Source organism: Plectrocnemia conspersa, unplaced genomic scaffold (assembly GCF_051122295.1).
Source record: "Plectrocnemia conspersa isolate PC_06_02 unplaced genomic scaffold, ASM5112229v1 ptg000012l, whole genome shotgun sequence".
NCBI classification, from domain to species: domain Eukaryota; kingdom Metazoa; phylum Arthropoda; class Insecta; order Trichoptera; family Polycentropodidae; genus Plectrocnemia; species Plectrocnemia conspersa.
The window spans coordinates 27172487-27195293 of NW_028277176.1; the positions used below are offsets into that span (position 1 = coordinate 27172487).

The 22807-nt window shown below is 31.7% G+C and overlaps 1 protein-coding gene across 1 annotated transcript in view; it reads left to right on the forward strand.

Moving 5' to 3' along the window:
* The window catches only part of ttv (exostosin glycosyltransferase 1 ttv), a 264636-nt gene extending 245031 nt beyond the window's left edge, over positions 1-19605 (forward strand). The window contains exons 7-8 of the mRNA XM_088199171.1: positions 10822-11075; positions 18509-19605. Of these exons, the coding sequence (XP_088055297.1) occupies positions 10822-11075; positions 18509-18689 (435 nt within the window). The 3' untranslated portion in view covers positions 18690-19605. The remainder of the gene's footprint in view (positions 1-10821; positions 11076-18508) is intronic.
* Positions 19606-22807: the final 3202 nt, after the last annotated feature.

Here is a 22807-nt window from a genome sequence, read left to right on the forward strand (position 1 = left end):
ATATTTTCATATTAAGAATATGTACATTTACTCCACAATGGCATTAAGTAAATCTTGCGAGTGCTTGATATTTTTAAGTGACGAAATAAAAAATATATTGTTGTCAAGAATGGCTAGCTCAAGATAACAGAGCTCTGACATAACGGCAAAGCAAATATATCTCATGTAAATATCTATTTCACAATTTTATTTTTGCGTTTTAACTTCTTATACAAGTAATATTTATGAAAATGTATGTATTATATATATATATATATACATAATATTCATCATAGTTATGCGTCACGTAGTCTCCGAGTCTATAAGATCTGATTGAACTTTAGGATTCCGGTGACTTCTTAGCTTGACCGGATCTGGCATGGAAGTGGGAAGCGGCTGCTTTCTCGATCGCTTGACCATATATCGAGCAAAAAACTCTGTTAAAAATAAAATTCAATGAATCATAATGATTTATGACACACAACGAAATATTTTTATTTTACATTTGTATTAGTTTTATGAAAGTTTTTTGAGATGTTCCAAAGCGGAACACTGGGAATACAATGAGGTGAAAGTTAGAAAACTGAAATAGGAAATAAGTTTATTCTAACACAATCAATATTCTAAAGGGGTGTACACACATAAAGTAATGTAAATATAATATATGTATATATACAGGCTTGGCCATAATATTGGGGCACACCAATAGATTTATTATCATATCATAAATGAAAAACCAATCAAGGCTGTTTATAGTGTTTATTTTTAATATTTAGTAGGCCCACCGTTAGCTCTAATTACAGCTGCAATCCTTTTTGGCATACTGTCAGAGTAGACGAATTTTTTCATTCCATCTGCAATTTTTTTTAGCAGCTTAATTTTGGGTTTGTAAATGTGATTGGCAACCTTTTCTTTTATTTTTGCCGATAAATGCTATACAAACTCTTTGACGCACACTTTTTTCGCTTTTGCACGTAGCGTTGTCTTGCTGGAATCGGATGATAGCTTAGTCTGTATTTATTAGTAAATATTTTCCATTATACTTAATTCCAACATTGAAATATAAATGCTACAATTCATCTACCCTCGCAAGTGTACAGGTTTCCTACCTCTGTTGCTGTCATGCATTCCCAGATCATAACGCTTCCGCCACCTTATTTGATTTTGGGTACTACGCAATCAGCTATATATTCTTCTCCGACTCTTCTACACATGTGTATCACACCAGGGGTCCCAAAAACTTGAAAATTATTTTAAAAAGTATAATTATTTAAAAAAAATATTGCTTCAAAAATTTTAAAATAAATTAAGTTTTTAATTTTTTTATTAACCAATGTCTAGAAATATCTGGATTTATAAAGTCGAAAAGTTTGGAACGTTTGTATTAAATTGGCTATTGATGTTACTCACAATGTGCTCAATACTTCTAGCAACTGTTCTCACCGAAAACGATTGATTAAAATAAGACTGCAACAATCATATATGACTTTATTAATTTACAAACGGTAAATGGCTTTATTTTATTAGTGAACTGATTTTAGTTACAGTCGTATATTTTTTAATTTTATTCTTTATGAGCTAAAGTAGCTCATTATTAGAGTATTTTATATCTAATATAATATGTACGACCTTGATTTAAATTATATACATTTTTTTATTTAAATTTGTGTTTAAAAAAAGTTTATTTACAAGACCTATATTTTTTGCTGGTGGATCATATCCTTGTTAAACAGCGCACAATTTATTTGCAAATTGCGATTTTCTTTTATTTATGGCAAATATTATTAAATCCATACCGAAATTCTTATAAAGTACAATTTTGTCGATATACGTTTCTTGTTAATCTTTCACTTACTTAATCCGGACGTCACTTCTTCTCCCGTCCGAACGCCGGTCGTATTTTAATGAGATGCGATTACGTATCCAGCATCCAAGGCAGGGTCGCATCCACCGAGGCTTTGTGTCATCGGCCATAATGCACGTCGCAATATTTCGCCTCTCCATTATGACACCGTAAACCGTTGCACTTAAGGCATATCGCGAAGAGAGCCATAAAAACATATTAAACTCTCATATGATATATCTCTTCTCTTATATCTAGATATAAAATATAAATAAAACAAAATATTATTTATTCTAAAAATAAATTAATTGTCTTTTTATGAGCGAGTATTGTGATATTCTAGGCGCATATTTAACTATAATTTATTTTAAAAACATTAGGCGTTCCAAGTGGAGTGACAGCTAGTTTATAATATGAATGTGGATTTATATTTACAAAAAAGATAATAGCGTTCTTTTGATAGATGGTCGCCAGATTTTTCCGTTTGATCAAAACGCGCTCGGAATTTTTTACTCGTGTTAGAGTTGTTTTATGGCATTTTTACGTCGTAAATCGGAGGTTTTTTTGGAAAAGCGGTTGGGGCGACCTTGGTCTTTGTCGGCGGTTTGTGCGCTCGAAAGTTTGGTTTTGACGGAAATTAATGAAATATGTATTATATCGCGATTACATCTGAATAAATTCAAAGTTAAATCCATGACAGGAAACGAGCTATATAATATTTAAAATATTTTTTTTTAAATACATCTAAAACCAATACAATTTTAGTGTTGTGATTATAAGTAATCTTAACATATCTGGAATGTCTTTTTACAATATAATAAGAACGGAGGATGCTAAATTTATTTGTAATTTTAACTTTAATTTAAAATCTAGAAAAAGAGAAAATATCATTTGCAGACGTTTCTATTTTTTTTAAATGAACGACCCTCATTAATATATTATACAATGATATTAAATAAAATCTGTTGTTTTAAACAAGTAAATAGTACAAGCGATGTTTTTGTAAATACTGTAATATCAAAATGTTAAACAAACATTAAATAAAACCTAAGGGATTCAAGCACAACATTACAAACTAGCTATTTGAAAATTATACGTCGACTCGACTTCTGAGAAACTTTAGACACGGCCATAAATAATGAAATATATATTAAAGAAATTTTTAATAATTTTCCTCGAGAATCATTACATGTGATATGAGTTATATCATCGTCAAATATATCGTCATTGATTTATGAAAGTCGAAACCTTTGGTGTTATTTTTTTTATTTAAATATTTTTTACATTTTTCAAGCTTTCTATAAAGCAAAGCTTAAATAATACTATTTTCTCTATCTGCTTTTGAAAATTGAATACCAAAATATGCTTTAGTATTGAAGACGGTGATTGAAATATAATATTTATTTTCATTCATTGATATTGATAAATACAATTCTTAGCCAGATATTCGATATGTATATATTGACTTACATTAACAAATATACGAATTAATTTTTCTTAATATTTTTTCATAACAGGCATCGATATTACATTTGTATTTATATTAAAAAGATGCTACATATTTTTGTTTGAATTGTCATATGAACAAACGCGCTTTTAAAAATCAACCCTTGAAAAAAATATTTTTTACAATAAGGTGAGATTTCCTAGAAAGTGAAATTTCCACACTTTCGAAAATTTAAATAAAATATTTTTACGAGACTCGTAAATGCAGTAGAGCATTTCTAAAATAAAAAATGGCAAAACAGATTTTTTTTAGAAATTTACCAATTAGTAAAATTTTTTAAATAACATATTTTTAAATATTGCCTCAAGTTATTTAATCGCGCAGCGAGATATTTTAATTTTATACGAAAATGTATTAAGACTAGGTATGTGCTCATAAATAATTAAATTTATTTTATAAGTTGGTGAGATAACCCAGAAATTGGTATAGCCACAAGGATTTTAAAACAGTGAAAACGACGCAGCTTACGTACTAACAATGTGGTCAATATTTATATACAGCTTTTCGCGTCTGAACAATATAATTGTCATTTTTTTGTAATTTCTAAAATCATATAAAACCGTATAATTTTAAAAACATTTATAGTTTTTGTATCTTATTAGTACTTTTTTCCTCAGTGTATCGCTGCATTATCCATAGCCTAGTTGTGTCATTTTTTATTTTGCAAAATATATTTTATTATAAGAAACAGTCACTGCCATAACAACTAATACCTGATAAACAAATTATAGAAGAAAACATGCTAAAATTTCATAAATGGATCACATTTATAAGTAAATATTTTGTAGCTGTGAACTTTCTCAATATGAATGAAAATTTTATAATAATATGAATCACAAGTCTGGCTAAAATAATTTGATATTTTTTTGCATACTGAGCCTTTTCAACTTTATTTATAATTAAAATTTCATACTAAACACTTATATTTAAAATTAAAATAAATTGGCCTAACACTTTTTATTGTTATTTTTTTTATACTATAGTGTGTATGAATCTGTATTCATCATATAAAATGTATTTTTTGATTCTTCATAGCTTACCGAATGTTTAGAATCTCATGCATTCGACACCGACGCCCGATAGTGACACCATGGTATACATATAAATTAATTGTGTGTCAGAGTTTATATATTCTGGGGTCTTTATTTGATTAAGACAATCATTAATTGCTTTTTGCGCAACAGTTGAAACTAGTTGCCGTGTGTGCTTCCGTGGTCTCTAGGGGTGGGTGGGTCACTTCGAAGTGGGTCGCTCTAGATTCCAGACTTCGAACTAGACCAGTGGATGAGGAAAGAGAAACGGTAGTTTCTGCAATCTTTTCTGGTACGAAGTTGAATCGGCGTCTTCTCTTAGTTGGAGGTCTCTTGAAGTTTGAGTGCCTTAAACTTCGATGTTTATATTCTAATCTGTGTCAGTATTTATAGTTTTAGCTCCTTTGTGGTTTATGTGGTCCGCCTCTTTCCGACGGGTCAACCAATCAGAGAGGGGTGGTGAATTTCTACGAATATAAATTTCTGTTGACCGATAAAATTGATTGAAAACGACTACGTGCGATATCTACTCTCAAGGCAAACAAAATCTTACTTATGTTAAATGTTCTCTCAACTGTGTTTCTTTTGAAATGTAGATACACTTTTTTCAACTGAATCATTCAGCTGTACGATTTTCTCTAAAAGTTGATAATTGTTTATGTTAAAAAAAATACGGAAGATCCGCATTTACTTATTTCACATTTAACAGAACAACCATTTAAAAAAATTATACCTAATAAATCTACATTCAGGGAAGTTAAAGTTGTTTTAAGTGGCGTAGCCCTAGGGGTGGTTGACCTCGCGGCCAATGAGACTCTTCGGTGAATCCTATTAGATTGTTTATTAAGTTATAATTACATTTTTGACTATGGACGAATACGGCGTGATGTTTCTCGCGATGAAGGTGTGCAGGTTATGATGTCTCAGTGCTCTGTGGCTGCGTGCGGCAAGTGTCAGGTGTGATCTTCAGTTCTGTCGGTGAGGACGCGCGGCTGGTTCCTCCGGATGGCTGCTGGTAGATCTTGGCTCTCTGTTCGTTTGCGTCGCTGGCTCTGATGTCTGGTGACGTCTCTTGTCTCGTACCTCAGCCGTCTCGTATTTCGGACCGTCTGCCTGAAGTGCCGTGGACCGTCTGCACTCTCTTCGTCGGAGTCCGGGCTTATATCCTTTAGGAGGATGCACGCTAGCTGGCCAATCGCGATTGCGCATCGATCTCCTAGCCAATCGTTGCAGTGGCTTCTTAGAATTCGAGAAATGTGTATTTCGAATGCCAGTTTTTTGCTTGGTTCCAGACTTTCGAATTCTAAGGAAAGGGTTTGCATTGTGGTGATTGATTGCGTCCGTACCGTTTTGTCACAAAAGGGATTCTCTTAACGACCCGTGTTGTGTGGTCAAAAGAAATCCCTTTTGTGCCATGATGTTTGTCTCATTGTTAATGAATCAACGTTTTTGGTCACGGTCATTAACAATGAGATAATCGCCATTTTAAATGTGTCTATATGTGTGGTCGCCACATCGTATTTTTTTTCTATACATCCGTATAATTTGTAAAATGTTTTTGTTGTATGTTTTGATGCGCGTGTATATTAATCAATACTATTCAGAACATTTAGGTTTAAATAATGACAAACTTGAGTGACATAACTATTTTCAAAAGAGATTTGCTGTATATGTTTTGCCGGACTATACGATATCTTCTCTGATTCTGCTGATAAGGAGGATACTTGATATATTAGTTTCTTGCGCGAGTTAAATATGTCGCAATTACACCACATTCCTGAATATATTTTTATATATGCAGGCTCAACGTGAAATGATACGATTCATCATAACCTCACAAACTGCGCAACAACGTCCACAATTATGCGATAATTCACCACTTCAACGTACACAAGCTATTTAATATTTCAAATCTAGTTTTCGGCTCTCTCTCGTTTGCGCTACTTCGCTCAGTGTTAGCAAAATACGCTCGTCACTGCGGCAAGGTGCCTCGCAGATTTCCGCGTTATTTCCCCACCCCACACATCTCTCCTTAGTAGTAGGCCATTAGTTGCATCTGCTGGCAATGGAAATCCCGCGTCCCACGACCTGTCTTCCCGATGGCCGCTTTGTCGCAGAGGTGTCGCCAGATAAGCCGGGAAACGGCGTCACACGACTCCTCTTCTTAATAAGCTACGGCGGATGCTCCAGACGTTCGTTAGGGAACTGCTCCGATAAGTATTTGGGATACTAGAAAAAATAGTTTATTATTATTTTATTAAAGTATAACGTACATAATATATTATAGCTACACTATGATTCTGCATTCACAAACGCGCATTATGACGTCACAGCGTACAGTCCACTGTCTCTCGTAGACATAGCATTACGTCAACATAATGTTATCGAAGGGCCAGTACAATCCTCTTATGTCGATGCGGTTGTTTGTTGTAGATTATAAAGCATATATTTCATATCTATGTACGTTTAAATTATCGTCACACGTGAAAGCTTATGGCGTATCGCGCTGCGCATGGACATTATATTTTAATTATGTTCTAATTTGCATTTAACACTTACTTTTACTTTTATTTTGGTAATTTATAACTCCATTAATAAGATCATCATCCGGTATTAAGAGATGTGTGCGACCACTAAATTTTTTTGCAACTTTATGCTTTGGATGAATCACACATTTGGCACTCATTTTTTCAAAAATATAATATGTCGATTAAACACTATTGTTTATGGAGCTCCATTGGTAAAATTTATATGAGTTTTTTTCTTTCGAATAATAAAAATCAATTAACCTTTAGGGTGAGTTATCATTTTTTTTAACAAACAATAATTATTATTGATTGTTAATGCTTTTTTTTTTAAATATTACATTATTGAATCTTTAGCCATTTAAATGATATTTATTTTGATCGATGCAAAATCATAGACAAAAAAATCGAAATGCAGACAATGTTAAAAGGAAGCTATCGAAATATTTTTAATCAAAACTTATAATATTTTTTGCTATTGAAATTAAAAAATTGACTATGAGATTTTGTTTTTAGATTATTTTGAAGCATTAAAAAGTGATTTTTTTGGATTAGAACATATTTGATTTTAAATTTAATCATCGCAAAAAAAAACATTGAGCAATTTTTATATTTATGTGTCAATATCATACGGAATTTAAAACAATAAAATCGTATTTTTAATTATCGATAAAGCGTATTTATTTATTCATATTGTATTTCTCAATGAACGCCATATCGTATTTCTCGATAAGCTTTACAAATTTTACACAATATCAATGCGTGCTTCTACAGATAAGCAAGCAAAAGCTCGCTTGCCTGTTCAAATACTTCGGCGTATCGAACGCAGCGAAACAGCTATAAACATAAACTTTTTTCTCGCGATAAACCAACGCCACAGCTACAGCTATAGCAACAAACACATACTAATATACATAAAATTCGGCCAATAACACACAACGTTCGATCGGTGAAAAATCACTGGCGGCGTCGTAAAAAGTGCGGTTTATCCGAAAGCGAAAAAGAGCACGTGCTTCTGAGAGAGAGAGGAGAGAGATAAAATTGCAATAAAATGCGCAAAAAGGTCCGGCAGAATCAGAAGAATAAACGTCTGCGACGCGTAAATCTTCTTCGTTCGAGTGGTAGAAAATCGGATTAAAAGAGAAGCCGCAAAGTCGATTGCTAACGAACGGAAAAGTTCTATGGGTCAAGCCGCAACACACCTGAGAACGCCTTTATATAAGCAGAAGTGTAGATTAAAAGTGGACGTGTAAGTGATTTGGAAGGATTGGAAGGTTTTTGTGTTCCGATAACTGCTTGTACAATATCGCTTCTAGTTCTAATTTGTATTACCTCGTTCATATATAAATTGCTGAAAAGTGTTGAGAAGCTTGTATACAGGAAGATTATTAAGCTGTCAGATATTTTGATAAATTTGTCTGTTTTTTTTAATGTATATAATATTAAAATTACATTTCTATATTGATTTTATTAGACTTCAATACTACATATATATATATAGTATATACTCGACAATTTAATTATAGGCAGCTTATCTTCACAACTAATGTTCACAGCAAATTCACAGTATGTGGAAGTAGATTATATTATTTTTATTATCAGCGCTACTAAACCAGAAAGTAAAACAATGTTTTAACTGTATTTGTTATTCAAAATTAGTTTATGTTTCGCTCATAAAAATATACAATTTTTATTATTATTTCGTGTGATGTGCCGAAGTAGACGAATTTAAGCCGATTATAATTTTTCATATACAATGTATTGCAAACATTTTTTTGCGATACATTATGCATATATGAAAAACCATTATTACCACTAAACCATATGGTCACCTATGGATGTCATTACGTGCCTCTATGGCATACCTCTGCGGTAGGACATTCCTTGGTGAACCAGACCAACTAAGGGCGGAGCCCCGGTGGTTGTAGATCTATGGTGTTTAAAGTATTCTATAATGAAAGGGAAGAAAACCGCAAGCCCTTTATTGGATGTTCGTTTTTTATGATGACCAAGCTGAGACTCTGCTACAGGTTATAATTTTCGCCTGTCGTCTGACAGAAGACAGAGGGTTCTGAATATTCGATTATAAACTGTTGGAATATGAGAAGCATAGCTAAACATATTCTTATGTATTAAAATAGTTTTAAATGTAAGAAAAAATATTTTTTAATAAAAAAAATTTGTTGTAGTTTAAAAAAAATATTTTCAAAATAACGCATTAAACGCTTCGTTTTTAACGGTACGTCTAAAGTTTTCGCTATTTATATTCGATATTATCCAAATATATTTGTGAAAAAAAAATGGTCTTCACAAGCATGAATATGTCATAAAAATATTTTTAATATTTTTTTTATGAATTTGGACACATATTTTTGGTCTTAAATGCGTGCTTATTTTAAGTTGAAATTTAAAAGTTAATGAATTACCCATAAGAGCAAGAGATATCTGTTCCACATTAAAATAAAAAGTATTTAAAGTATCACTTTTTTTAATTTTTACCCGCACAAAATATTTTACCTTCGTCAAATTTCACCATAATTTGCAAAATATTTAAAATGTCACTCTTAGAAAAAAACCTTTACCCGCACAAAATATTTCACCTACGTCAAATTTAACCATAATTTGCAAATATTTGAATAAAAATTGCTACGAATACTAATTGATAGCTGCCCAAATAAATTTCTAATATCCTATAATAGAACAATTAAATACCTATTATATCAATTTTAGGATTTAAATATATATTTTTGAGAACTCAAAATTGATTTCTTTTGATGAGTCATCTCTTATCTCGCAAGGTATAAGCTTGCGGTTTGGCATGGTACATGTGTCCGCCACAATTATTTTAATATGATGTAATGTAATTTTTTTGCTTATTTTAAAATGTAAGAAATAATTATTTTGATATAAATAAATATTAAAATGAATATGCTAAGAATATGACGATCGTCTTACCATCAATGATTCGTTGAATTACTATTATTTTTTATCATGTAAAATATAATAATATAAATGATTACTTTTTCAGTATAGTGTATACTAAAAAATAAACATCCTTCATTGAAATTTTAATACGATTTAAAACCATGTTTAAAATATTAGACTCGCTATTGAAATTAGTTGTGTCTACTATTCCTACAAAATAAGGATAATATAACTCATAATAATCTACAAAATATTTAAACTTCATAAAATTTTACCAAAATTAGCTAAATATTTTAATAAAAAGTATTACGTATAGTAGATAAATATTGAATTTATTAAAGTATCTAATATTTTAAAATTCGGGTTAAAATCTCTAGCTCTAAAAAACAAAAATTATGATTTTTTATATACGAGTCATCCCTTATCTCATGTTTCCAAAAATTTCATATGATGGTCATATTAGTTTTAATACAGTATAATTATTTAAAATCAAATTTAAATAAAAATAATGCAAATGTTTTGTAATGTTAGCTTAAAATTAATTTGTTACGAAATATTGCATGCAGTCTTATAGCTATACCAAAGACAAAGTTACCATAGAGTACGATGAATTTGTAAGCGCGAGATAAAGGCCGTTAGAAGTTTCAAAGAACAAAAATAAACGCATCTTAAAAGACCGTTTGCTTTGAATCTGATACGGTATGTCATATAAAGTGCACGGAGCTATGACAAGGTACATAAGTGCCAGCTTTTTATTTTTCGATATTACGGTTCTAAATTGTATCAAGATGTTGTTCTCTCGTGGCTTTATTATTTCGTCAAAGGTATACAGTATCTACATGCTAACTGATTATTCAACTTGTGTTCCTAAGATTCTGAGATGAATTGTGAATTATATTATTATTATATACACAAACGTGTGTTGATAATGTAATTATTACACTAGTGTTTACTCAAAAGAAAAAAACATGATTTACAATATATTAAACTATATATTTTTATATTTTACAGGGTGCATGGGGGTACACTTCAAGGTGGACCAACGAGTACTCGATAGTCTTAACAGGAGCTGCAATCTACCACAGATACTACCACGACTTGTACTCCACGTGGCTTCCACCTCTTCTGCATAAAGCCGTGGCCCAGGCTCACAACTGCGAAGACATCCTGATGAACTGTCTAGTGGCCCATGTGACCAGGAGACCTCCCATTAAGCTTACGCAGCGAAAGCAGTATAAAGAACCTCCGCAAAGCGCCGGAGCGAGGTATGTAGAATATAAAAATATTTTTCTAATCGTTAATGCTACTTTCTGCCCGGCCATTTTTAATTAGTCCCTCTTGACATTAATATTGCACGGTCGTCCTTCGTAAAGTCTAATAAAAAGCGCTCAGGGGCAATCATGCATGGCCCTTTTCCCTTTGCCAACTTTGTTTCGACCCTCGGCGTGCGCGCCCGTTCAATTTGCATAACTCCCGAAATGAAAAACGAATCTCGCGATTTCCCATCCAGATGTATTATACTATTGCAATCTGGTTTGCTTTACGGTGGTATTTCCAATGCTATGCGACCCAAATCTATTTTAGGATATTTTAGAAATCTGATATTTATGAAAATGTTGCAAGAAAGTCAGTTAGTAACCACTGTTTGCCATTTATATGAAATATAATCTTATTTGCTTTAACCGCAATCTTTATCTTTCAGTGTTTTATTTTATATTATTATTTGTTCACTTGGTGAAGCTTTATGCCTGTACTACACTCTCTGGAAGTTGGGCAAGGTTAGCCAAGGACGGAGAATAATGTGGATTACTTCGGTCGAGTTCGGTTCTGCCCGCTCTAAAATCTCTCGGAAGTTGTCCAAGGTTACCGAGAACGGGAGGTAAAGTAGCGGGTAATTCAGTCGACTTGGGCAGCTTCGAGCGCTTCCGAACATTGTCGGCAAACGGACCGAAGTCGGAGTTGCTCTTTCGAGCGCGAGCGGTGAGATACTTCCCGTTTCGCTCTCTCGCGTGTTAAGTGACGAGAGTGAGAGAGATAATGATATGGTGCTTCGTAAACTGAAATAAAACGAGTAACTCGATTCAATTTCAGTATGAGCGGAGGCGTCCTATGGTTAACACGCATGTCGAGCGCTGCATCGTGATCACGTGGTCAATAATACCACATGCTTATCGGGGATTACAACAGACTCTTACTGACATCTTTAAATATTTTAGGGCACTAAAAGGGATTAATTATATTTTTGATAGTATATTCTTTTAACAGATATCGTTATTATATTTTTTTATATAAAATTAAATAATTAGTGGAACTTGATTTTGTTAAAAAAAATTGTTTCGAATATCCTTATGTATTTTCCTAGATCGGTTTATATAAATGTCACACCATAACGAATTCTTATTTAGAATCGATGGCGACAAATTCTAGGATAGTCACAGATGTGGTGTTCGTATTCTGAAATATCATTTTTATGCCTTATGGCATTATGCAAAAGCCGACAAAGATTTTGCTTAAATTGATTATTTACGACCGAAAAGTTTTCACTGATATTGTATTGGTGAGTGCCCACACAGACATAATAAAATGACAATTTAAAAATTGCGATTATTTGGTACATTTTTCGATCGCGCGCAAATATGCCAGCTGTATGTGACAGAAGCCGCCGTCCGGACGGCATATGAAATTTGCGACAGTGTGGTCGCTTACTCGAAGTCGTAGGTCTCGGCCGACTTCAGTTGTAACTTCGGTTCGGACAACTTCCATAATTAAAATATTTGGTACGTCTGCCGAATGTCGATATCTGACTTATGTACATATTTCTTCCCCCTAAATAAAAACTGTATTGCTCTACAGTCTACAGAGTAGTGTGGTTATAGTGTCGGACTGTTAGGGCACAGCTTTTGGAGGTTAAAGTTCTGAATTGAAGCAGAACTCCATTGCATTGCTTTGACGCATAGTATTTATTATATACAAAATATGCATTTCGTTCGTAAGAAGAAATATTAAAAACCTGTATTAACCACTCGAAATTTACGTTTGTGTAAATGCAATTTTGTACAATATTTCATTTATAGAAACATGGTAATATTTGACGTTTTCTCTATCTGAAAATGCACCTGACACGAAAGGGATGCTCACTACGGAATGTGCTATACAGGACTGTGTCTCAGCTACACTTTAGATTAGTTTGGAAATGCATGACGTCGGGCGGCGGAACGCGTTTGTGATATGTAATTACGTTACAGCTGCGTTTAAGAAATATATTTTATATTATTTAGTTTGTATTATATAATGCACGTGACATAAATAATGCTTATAGTTTAATAAATAATATACATATATAAAAAAATGGTTATAAAGTATTTTTTTCTTGGTCTGATAATTTCATTTACATAGCGATTGAAAATTTAATTGCATGAATATATTTTCGAATAACTGATTTTTTAATTATTGTAGTACTTCCAGACGTAAAATAGTTTGCAAAGTTACTGATTTGAGTTGCTTTGTTGTTTGCTTTGAAGCAAACCATTTCGCACAAAATAAATAATAAAATAATATATATGTAATATCACAGTAACTGGTTGTCAACTCCTACAGTATGATTGTGTTAGTTCAGGGTCCGTGTATTTTGCATAAAAAGTGGAAGCTGTGACTGAAATATTTTTTTCAAGTGAACGTGAACGCAGATTTTCGCTTCGTTCATGACCAATACAGTTTCGGCACCTTTGATCATCAAACTTGTCGGACCACCTTTGCCACTTTTAAATCCTTCAAAATATGTTGATCTGTGGTTTCTCAGATTTAATTCGGCCATAGATACCAACACTAAAAAAATTAATCGAGAAGATTTGTCGACGAGACTTGGACAAAATTTTGGAAGTCATTATATATTTTTATTTCATTATATAATATATGATGTTTTACAATTTAATTTTACGTTTAACTTTATATTTGACTTGTCTTAAGTAATGAAAAAAATATGATAAATTTTGTTTAAATTTTGGCATAGAAAAAGCTGCTTTAAATTTAATTTGAATGATCTTTTAATATAATTTTCTTTAGTAAAAAGCTTGACAAAAAGTGAGTTCCAACACTTTTTTGTTTAAAAAAAGCCTTGTGCGTATTTATACGCCTTTATATAATATATTATATAGGAGTGCAAAGTTCGATACGCCATTTCCATAATCGCCAAGTTTTCGCTTTAGTATAAATACCTTCTCGCGGGAAAGCGCCGTGGAGTTTTGTCTCGGCATAAACCACGCGTGATTTACTCCGCGTATCAATCTCTTCTTATACACAGCTTCCCCGGGTAGCGTTACTTTTTTCCTCCGCCATCCGAGAGTTTTGCGGTCGCCGGCAAGTTTCAGAGAGAGAGAGAGAGAGAGAGAGAGAGGCTTTATCGCCGCCGAGGGGTAGAAAATATAAACACAGCCAGCCGACCGAAACGCCCCGTAATGTATTCCGCAACTTTGGCGTCGCTTAATATGATAGACATGTCGAAATTTGTGTGCGCTAATTTTATATCTTTAATTCGGATCTTCTTAAGACTCGTCTCGTCTCACATATATAATAATAATTATAATAATCATCCGATGTGCGCGTGTTTGCTCGGTCGCTGTCGCGGCTTTGCATTTCTTAACTTTAACGAGCGGTTTGTGAATTTCTACTCGCTAATGCTGGTGGGAGCGAGACGTGTATCCGTCGCTTTTGATAGCCTTACAAATCTGAAACAACGCGACTTTAGCGCTCGCATTAAGCTATCGCCTTAATCCGAAAATAATGGTATGAAGCTGATACTTCATCTCTAATTGTCCGTAGACTCCTTCACTAAATGTAGGATCGCGAATTTCAAAAAGTTCATATAGATAGCGGTGTATAGTATTCTACTTTTGTAGTAAAAAGATGGTTAGTTTCATGTCAAAATTTGAGCACGAAACGTCTTTTAGTTTAGTTTTGACAGCAGCTTAAATTATACTTTTGTCTATTTTTATGATATAGATAAATTGAAACATCGTAGTGATTAAAATTTTATTTTATATGGTATGAATGCTACCTAAATATTTTATATTTTTAAAAAATAAATATGAGGTTAACTTTTTAAAAATGGGTTTAATTGCTATATGTATCTCTTTAGTCAACATAAGCAAATCTTGCAAAAGTACACAAAATCCTCTTTCTTGTTATATAAGCACCATCTCAGTGGATCGTCATTAGCATTTCGCGTGTTTCTGTAGCTTTCCTTTGCCGAGCTTAAAAACAAAGTTTCGTGTTTGCACGCCGCTCAAAATACGCGACATTTTCTAATATAATACACACGTAACGATATAAGCGCATGCTAGCAAAAATACAATTGAGATTGTATTGATAGAACACAAATTAACGATTAATTCGTACTTAGTATTTTTTCTGCGATATTATTTTGATAAATATTTATATTGCGACGCCTGGTGATTTTAGGAAACGTACTTCGAAGACGACTCATCGAAATTTTCATAAATGAGTCACCCCTTATCTTCTTTTTTATTTAAATATTTTTTTGTTGTTCCATAAAACAAATTGTTTGTGCAACAATGTAGGGTAAATATTCGTTTTTTTTATTTATATATTTCTAAGGTAAACACATCTGATCAATACTCGCTCGCTCGCACCTATCTGTCCTACAGTAATGCACAAACAATGCGTCTTATGGAACAAATATTTTATATATTGCTCATTTAAATTGCCCTCAAATAAAATAATTGTTTGTACAAATATATTTTTAAAACATTTTGTGACGTTACAAGTTCATTGAAATACCTTTTAAATTAAAGTAATAGCGTATTGTAATTAAAGACTGGTTATCTACAAATAATATATCTATTCATATCCGACAAACATGTTGCGCGAAACTGTTTTTTTAATAAAGATTTTATCTTTTATTAATACTTTAAATATGCTTAATAGATACTGTGCTGTTTTGAAAAGTAAATAATAAACGCAATATTTTTACGAATAGTCGGAAGTTAACAATTTTATGGAGAGATTTTTAAACTATTGTTCAATCTGCTATATACGCGTCATACACTTTCAATTGTGCGCAGATTAATATACGCTATTCAAAAAAAAATCTTGTAGAAAAATTAGTTTATTTTATTTGGAAAAAAATGTATAGCACACATTTCGAACTTGTTTTCTAATGTCAAGTCCTATTCCATTTTGAACATTCATCATTATGAATCTGATATAAATGTCACAAGAAAATTCGTTGGCCTCTGGATTTTCCACTTTACTTTTTTCTATGAGGATTAAACATATTATATTTATACCATAAATATTACTTTTATATGTATCATTCATATTTTAAAGTATTTTTATTGTATATGTCAAGTTTTTTAGCTACTGAATTTTATACATACCGATGTTTAAAATATGTTTCAGCTTTGAAAGCATTAAATATTTAAATTTATACATGTGTCGTTCAAATTAAATTCTCTAGCATAAATTAACTAAAAAGGTTTGTTAAAAATGTAACAACCCATTTTATACATTAAATGTATATTATGATATAATATATTATATATATATACGTACTATGTCGATGGTTAATTTTCAAGTAGACTTGAAGATCGAGTTAAACTCTAGTATAATTGAAGTGTCGTATATTCAGCGTAAGCTGGTTGCGAGTACAGACTGGAACTCTCGGTTATTTCAAGTGATGGGTGAAATTAGAAATTCCAAATTAAATTTATTTTTACATGCAATTAGAGAAAAGGGTTAATCTGTGTAATTTTGTGTGAAAATAGAAACTCTGCTAAAATTATAATATGTGGCTTTTAGCTGTTGTGTAGATATTACCGTCTTGGGTTGCATAAATCCAGCAACAATTGAATTGTAATTTCACTACATGCTTATTTTATTTTATATATTTGTTTAACGGTTTTTTTTATTTTGTTATTTGTGCCGAACAATATATCTCGTCGCTTCTGTTTTATTGTCCAATATTATTTTTAAGCAGTCCATTAAAACACTACTTTTATTAATATACCTTTTTACGAATCGTATACAAGCTAATTGCAGTGCATCGATTATAATTGACAGACGCTATATTTTTAGCATATATTAAATATATGCTTGTATTGAAGTAAATAAAAACATAATAATAACATTTTTCTGTGGTAATTTTATTTTCACTAAAAATATTTTTATTGTATCTTTAGTAATGTAATATAATTTTAATATTTATAATATTGTTACATAATTCGTGAGAAATAACATTTATGGAAAATACAATAAAAATCATATTTTTTGGATTAATAATGTAATTTTATTTTAAAATTATATTTTAATTGTATTAAGTTAATCATCCTGCAGCTTTGATTTTTTTATCATTATTACATAATAAGACGTGAATCTGTGGTTATGAAAGATTTAGTGCAAAATATGACATTGCCTCTGAATTTTAATGGCTTATTAAAAGTTAAAAGTCTGATTTTTCTACGGCATCGTTTCAGATAATATGATATAATATCGGAGAAATAGGAGGAGATCAACCATACTTTTGGCTGGCCTTTTCTTGGCAAATAATTTATGATTTGAGCGCTATTAAAATTCATGTTATTTGACAATTTAACAACATTTATAACATATAATTTTGGAGAAATGAGAGGAGATCAACGATCCTTCCTTCCTTTTAGCCTTTTCTCAACAAATTATGTATGATTTGGACATTAGACTGAAATCAAAGTGACATAGATTTTATTGATTATAAATATTACTAGGTGTATGCACAACTTGTATGATATAATTCCGGGGAAATAAGAGGAGATCAACGATCATTTCTTCTAGCCTCTTCTCGACAAATTATGTATGCTTTGGGCGCTAATAAAATTTCCGTTCTTATTTTATAATTTAATAGGATCGTTGTCCTTGTTAGAATTTTAGGTGCTTTGTGTAAAACCAGCATTTGTGGGATTTGCTACCTGATTGAGGAAACGAGTTTTACTTGCTATTCGTAAAAGAATAATTTTTTTGTTGCAATATGACAGGGTAAACACAATTAACAACCATTTAGTAGTAGCGAAACATCAGAATGAAATCAAAATCTATTTTATTAATTACAAAATATTTTTTCAGCTTTCAGTCCATAGATCATTTAGTTATTCATAGAGTTTTAATCCGTTAGGTAATAAAAATTTAGGATACTCTTAGCTGTGATGATCGATCGAAATAATAATTTTATAATAAGCACTAGTTCAGATCCCTCAGACAATATACATATATTCAAAAACACTAGGGTTTATTTGGGATTCAAACCCAATGTCCTCGAAATTTCTTTCTGGTCGTCCACTTGAATTTGAGTTAACAAATCTTGTACAATTAAATTACATTGCGGTCACAGCCACAACATATTTGTGGCAAAAATTGTTTTATATTGTTAATATGGATAAAAGGTATAATAATCCTATCATGCTAATAGGTAAGATTGTTTAATACATTACTATATACTAAATTTTGGTCAAAATGTCAGATGCGAGCTTTTAAGCGACTTATATATACAAAAAAATAAGTTCCAACACAGTCAGGAATCACATCAAAGCACAAGCGACCCCTTCGTCCTTAATGCGATTATAGCCAGACCGCTTTCGTGTCCAACTAGGGGTTTGCTTTGCTTTGCCTCTGTAATGTTTGCATAATGTTTAACCTATTTTTTGTATTTCAGGTCACCGTGGAACGATCCGGATCACTTCATCCAGCGTCAGTCGTGTCTAAACACCTTTGCGGCCGTTTTCGGCTACATGCCGCTGGTGAGGAGCAGAGTTCGTCTGGACCCTGTGCTGTTCAAGGATCCGGTGTCGAATCTTCGCAAGAAGTACAGACAGATCGAGCTGGTCGGCAGCTAACGAAGGCCTGACCTCTAGGCTTAAAATATCGAGACCCTCCTCGTCCTGTATTTATTATTGAAGAAGGCTGATCTTTCTAGTGCGTCGTAGTTAAATCGTTAACCACACACAACACGAGCGATCAACAAAGGAGGCAGGCGGAAATGCGGTGTGCGGCGATGTTGCGCATTCACCTTAATTAAATATAGTGATAATATTGAAAAAATGTGAACGGACCCAATTTTTTATTTTTTAACGTTTGCCAAAGGCTTCGAAACTGAGCTTATAATCGCGCGTTTTTATATGTATGGATTAAAGTTGGGTCATGAAAATCGTCTCTTTCATTCATCGACGATCGTTATTTTATCGAAATTCATAGAATATTTTAGCTGCTAGTAAGTTTCTGACTTTCTATGTGATCGTATAATTTAATTGAGATAAGTTTTAATATTAGCGTACACAAATGAACTCATAAAATATTTTAATAAACACGTGCCAATTTAATTTTACGCACGCTTATTTTAAAGAAAAAAATATAAGCAACAGGTATCATCTTAGATGATTATTTGAATATATTTGTAATGAAATATCTAAAAAAACCTGATGTTTATATGTTAAACAATACTTATTTTGTGCCAGAAAATGTCAAGTAGAATTCATTGGATCCTCAAGTCAAATTATTTTTTGCTGGTATACTTTTGATATCATCTTAATTGATTAGAAAAGACTTAAACTTTCCTTTAGAAACCTAGTAATATAACCGTAACTAACATTTAAAACAACTACAGGTTTCAAGAATGGCGTTAAAATCTTATCCTTTTATCATATTTAATTATCAAATAAAAAATGTTTTTTTAAATATTGCTTAAATCCGATGACGCTAATAAGCGTCATCGGGTTTATCATTGATTTAAAAAATTACAGCAGTTTTACGAAAGAGTGAAAGAATATGATATTTTAATTAATAAAAAAAACAGCGGTCAATCAGCATTCACACTTAATTTCAATATATTTCTATATATTTTAAAATAAATTTTGAAGATTATCTAAATTGTATAAATCTTTAAAATATCGACTAAATAACTGCAGAAAAAATTGTGTTTTAGTTGAGTTGTATGTTGAAAATATTTTAAAGCAATCACTGTATTGTAATTTAATATTTATAGTATAATAATATTATTTATTTTTACCATAATATTTAAAAAGTTTTTATCAATACAGAACTAATGATGCGTGCCATATGTTAGTCATCTTAACACTTAAAGCTCCGAACTCCGATTAATTCGCTTTTTGGGGACTCGATTGCGATGCGTGTTAACACGCTTTTATGAAACTCGATCTTTAACAGACTTACTGACATCTTTGATTATTTTAGGTCACCAAAAGGTATTAATCATATTTTCTAGCAGATGTCATTATTATATTTATTTCTATACAAAATTAAATAATTAAAAAATAATTAGTGGTTCGAGATTTTGTTAAAAAAAATCTTTTCGATCCTAAATCGGTTTATATAAATGTTACACTATAACAAATTCTCATTTAGAATCGATGGCGGCAAATTCTAGGATAGTAACACATTTTGTCTCGTGTTATACCTTGTGGCTTGTGGATTTTGCACAAATTGAATATTCACGACCGAAAAAAGCGCCACGCCAATTTTTATAATTATCAGTAGCGTAATTTTAGTAATATGACAATTTGAAAATTGCGATTATTTGGCACTTTTTTCGGTCGCGCGCAAAAAAGTGCGGCGCATTAGGTGTTTAGTATGTGCCATCTTGCTATCTATGACTGTGGCAGGCGAGTCTGTCCTCTGAATAACACTCTCTGTGGATGTAGCTCTGGAGGTTGCAGTCTCTGGAGGCGCCGATGTTTCTCAAAAGCAAAAATCAATCATTTTTTGTGAAGCACTCATTTATTTCGTTCTAAGAGTGTTTTTTATTATAATCAATTTTCAAATGAAATAAATTTATACTTCTAAATATTTTTTCGGTTTTTCCACACATCAACAATAATTAAAATAATAATCTAGGAATATTAAGAATTATTCGATACTGTGGATTGAGAAGCTCCTAATGTTATTTCTGGGGGACGATTATTCATGACTCAATTAAAATACATTTTAATTTAAGTATTCTACACAAAACAGACGTCGCGCGTGGAATTGAAGTAATTCACAAAATAATAATAGTCGACAATGTTTGTCACAATTCCATATCTGTTTTTTTGATAATATGAATTTAAAAAACGGTGATGTATTCCTTACTTTTTATGATTCAGATTATCAGTTAAATATTTTTTAAATTAGTGATTCGTTGCACGCTTTTTTTAATACATTATATCAATTATATTTACATAATATTTTATATGAAATAATTTCCCAATCAATTACGTACAAAATTATTTATATATGTTTTTATTTAATGTGACCAAATAAGTGCGAATTCAAACATGAGATTTCTTGTATTTAATTTACTAAATTTGTATTTATTAAAACGTACTTAAGAGATCTGATTGATGTATGTTATATATTATGTATTGTTATCCATTATACTATTTATAGTGTCGATGCGTGATTCGATCGAAAATTTGATTTCATATGATCCGTCTGAAATAAAAATATTTATATCGTATATATATACATATTGAAAAGGTGACGTAATTGATTATAAAATCGTGTATATAAACTCGATTGCGTGTACATGATAAAAATGAGTATATATAAATTAAAAATGAATAAATGATAACAATGAAATATTTATATATAACCAAATAATAGCGTAAGCCAATCGTGAAGGTGCTTATAGACTTAGCGATTATTTTAGGTTTCGTTAACAGTCATATCAGTAATGATAATAATTTATGAACATCATTATGTTATTGTGCATCATATGATAAACAATAGGGTTTGTCAAAAAAAAAAATATTTGATCATGTGTGTATATATATTTTTATATCTGTGTGAGCGAAGTATGTAAAACGTCGTTTATGATATGAAAGTGATGTTGTTTTTAAGGTCTGAATACGCATTGCGTCAAATATGTCATTTTTAACGCATGATTGGTGTTTTGCAGTGAAATGCAGAGGACCCCATAAAACGTGTGTACATTTTATTGGATCTTATATGTAGATTTTGTCCATATGCTTCGGAAGGTTCATTAAAAACTTTGCGACTTAATATTTTATCAACACAATGATTGGTTGGTCTAATCAAGTTTTAATTCAAATTTGATTGATTGTTAACCTGATGGATTTTCTACGAAATTTATGTAACAATGTAGTATTATTCTGTAATCAACAGAGCAAAAGCAGAAACCATTACATTGCACCGTTTATTTTTTATGAGGTCATAAACTTTTATATTTACTGTTGCTTTGATTCAGGCATTGGTGACCCTATGTCAAATCGGTAGTAATAAATCATTCCATTAAAATATCAGCAAATATGTTTTAACCTAACCATTGCTCATTATTATTGTATATGATAGATTCCGATCAGATTAGAAATAATAGCGATCCTTTGCCAGAACGCGCTCATTGGCGTCGGCGTATCAATCAGGCGCGTACGATGAGATACTTTCCCTTTCGCTCGCTCGCGTGTTAAGTGACATGACTGAGTGAGAGATAATGGCGTGCGTTCCGCACGCCCTTATCTCTCACTCAGTCACGTCACTTAACACGCGAGCGAGCGAAAGGGAAAGTATCTCACCGTACGCGCCTGGTATCAATATGACCTTAGCTCGAATGTTGATTAGGCATTGGTTCAGTGTAAATTTATGATGCTTAATATTTCTTGTGGACGTAAGGTAAAATGTTCCATTCTATATGTACAGTGTCTGTGTGGGTCGGTCGGCAAATAATTAAGCACACGCCAATCGACCAATCGTATGCTCCCAATTCGCGAATCAATTTGAAATGGATTATATGTACTTTATGTTCAGATGATGCAGGATTTCGTTTTTTTTAAATATTGCTTTACAACAGGTTGATTTGTGTTCTATTTTATAAAAAATAAATGCATGCTCTAAAAATCCCAGTTTAACAAATTAACAGAGCATTACGATTCATGTTTTGTAGAGAGATAGATATTCATCAATCAATATTACTTTAAAGTTTTGAGCTATTGTGGTAACTGCG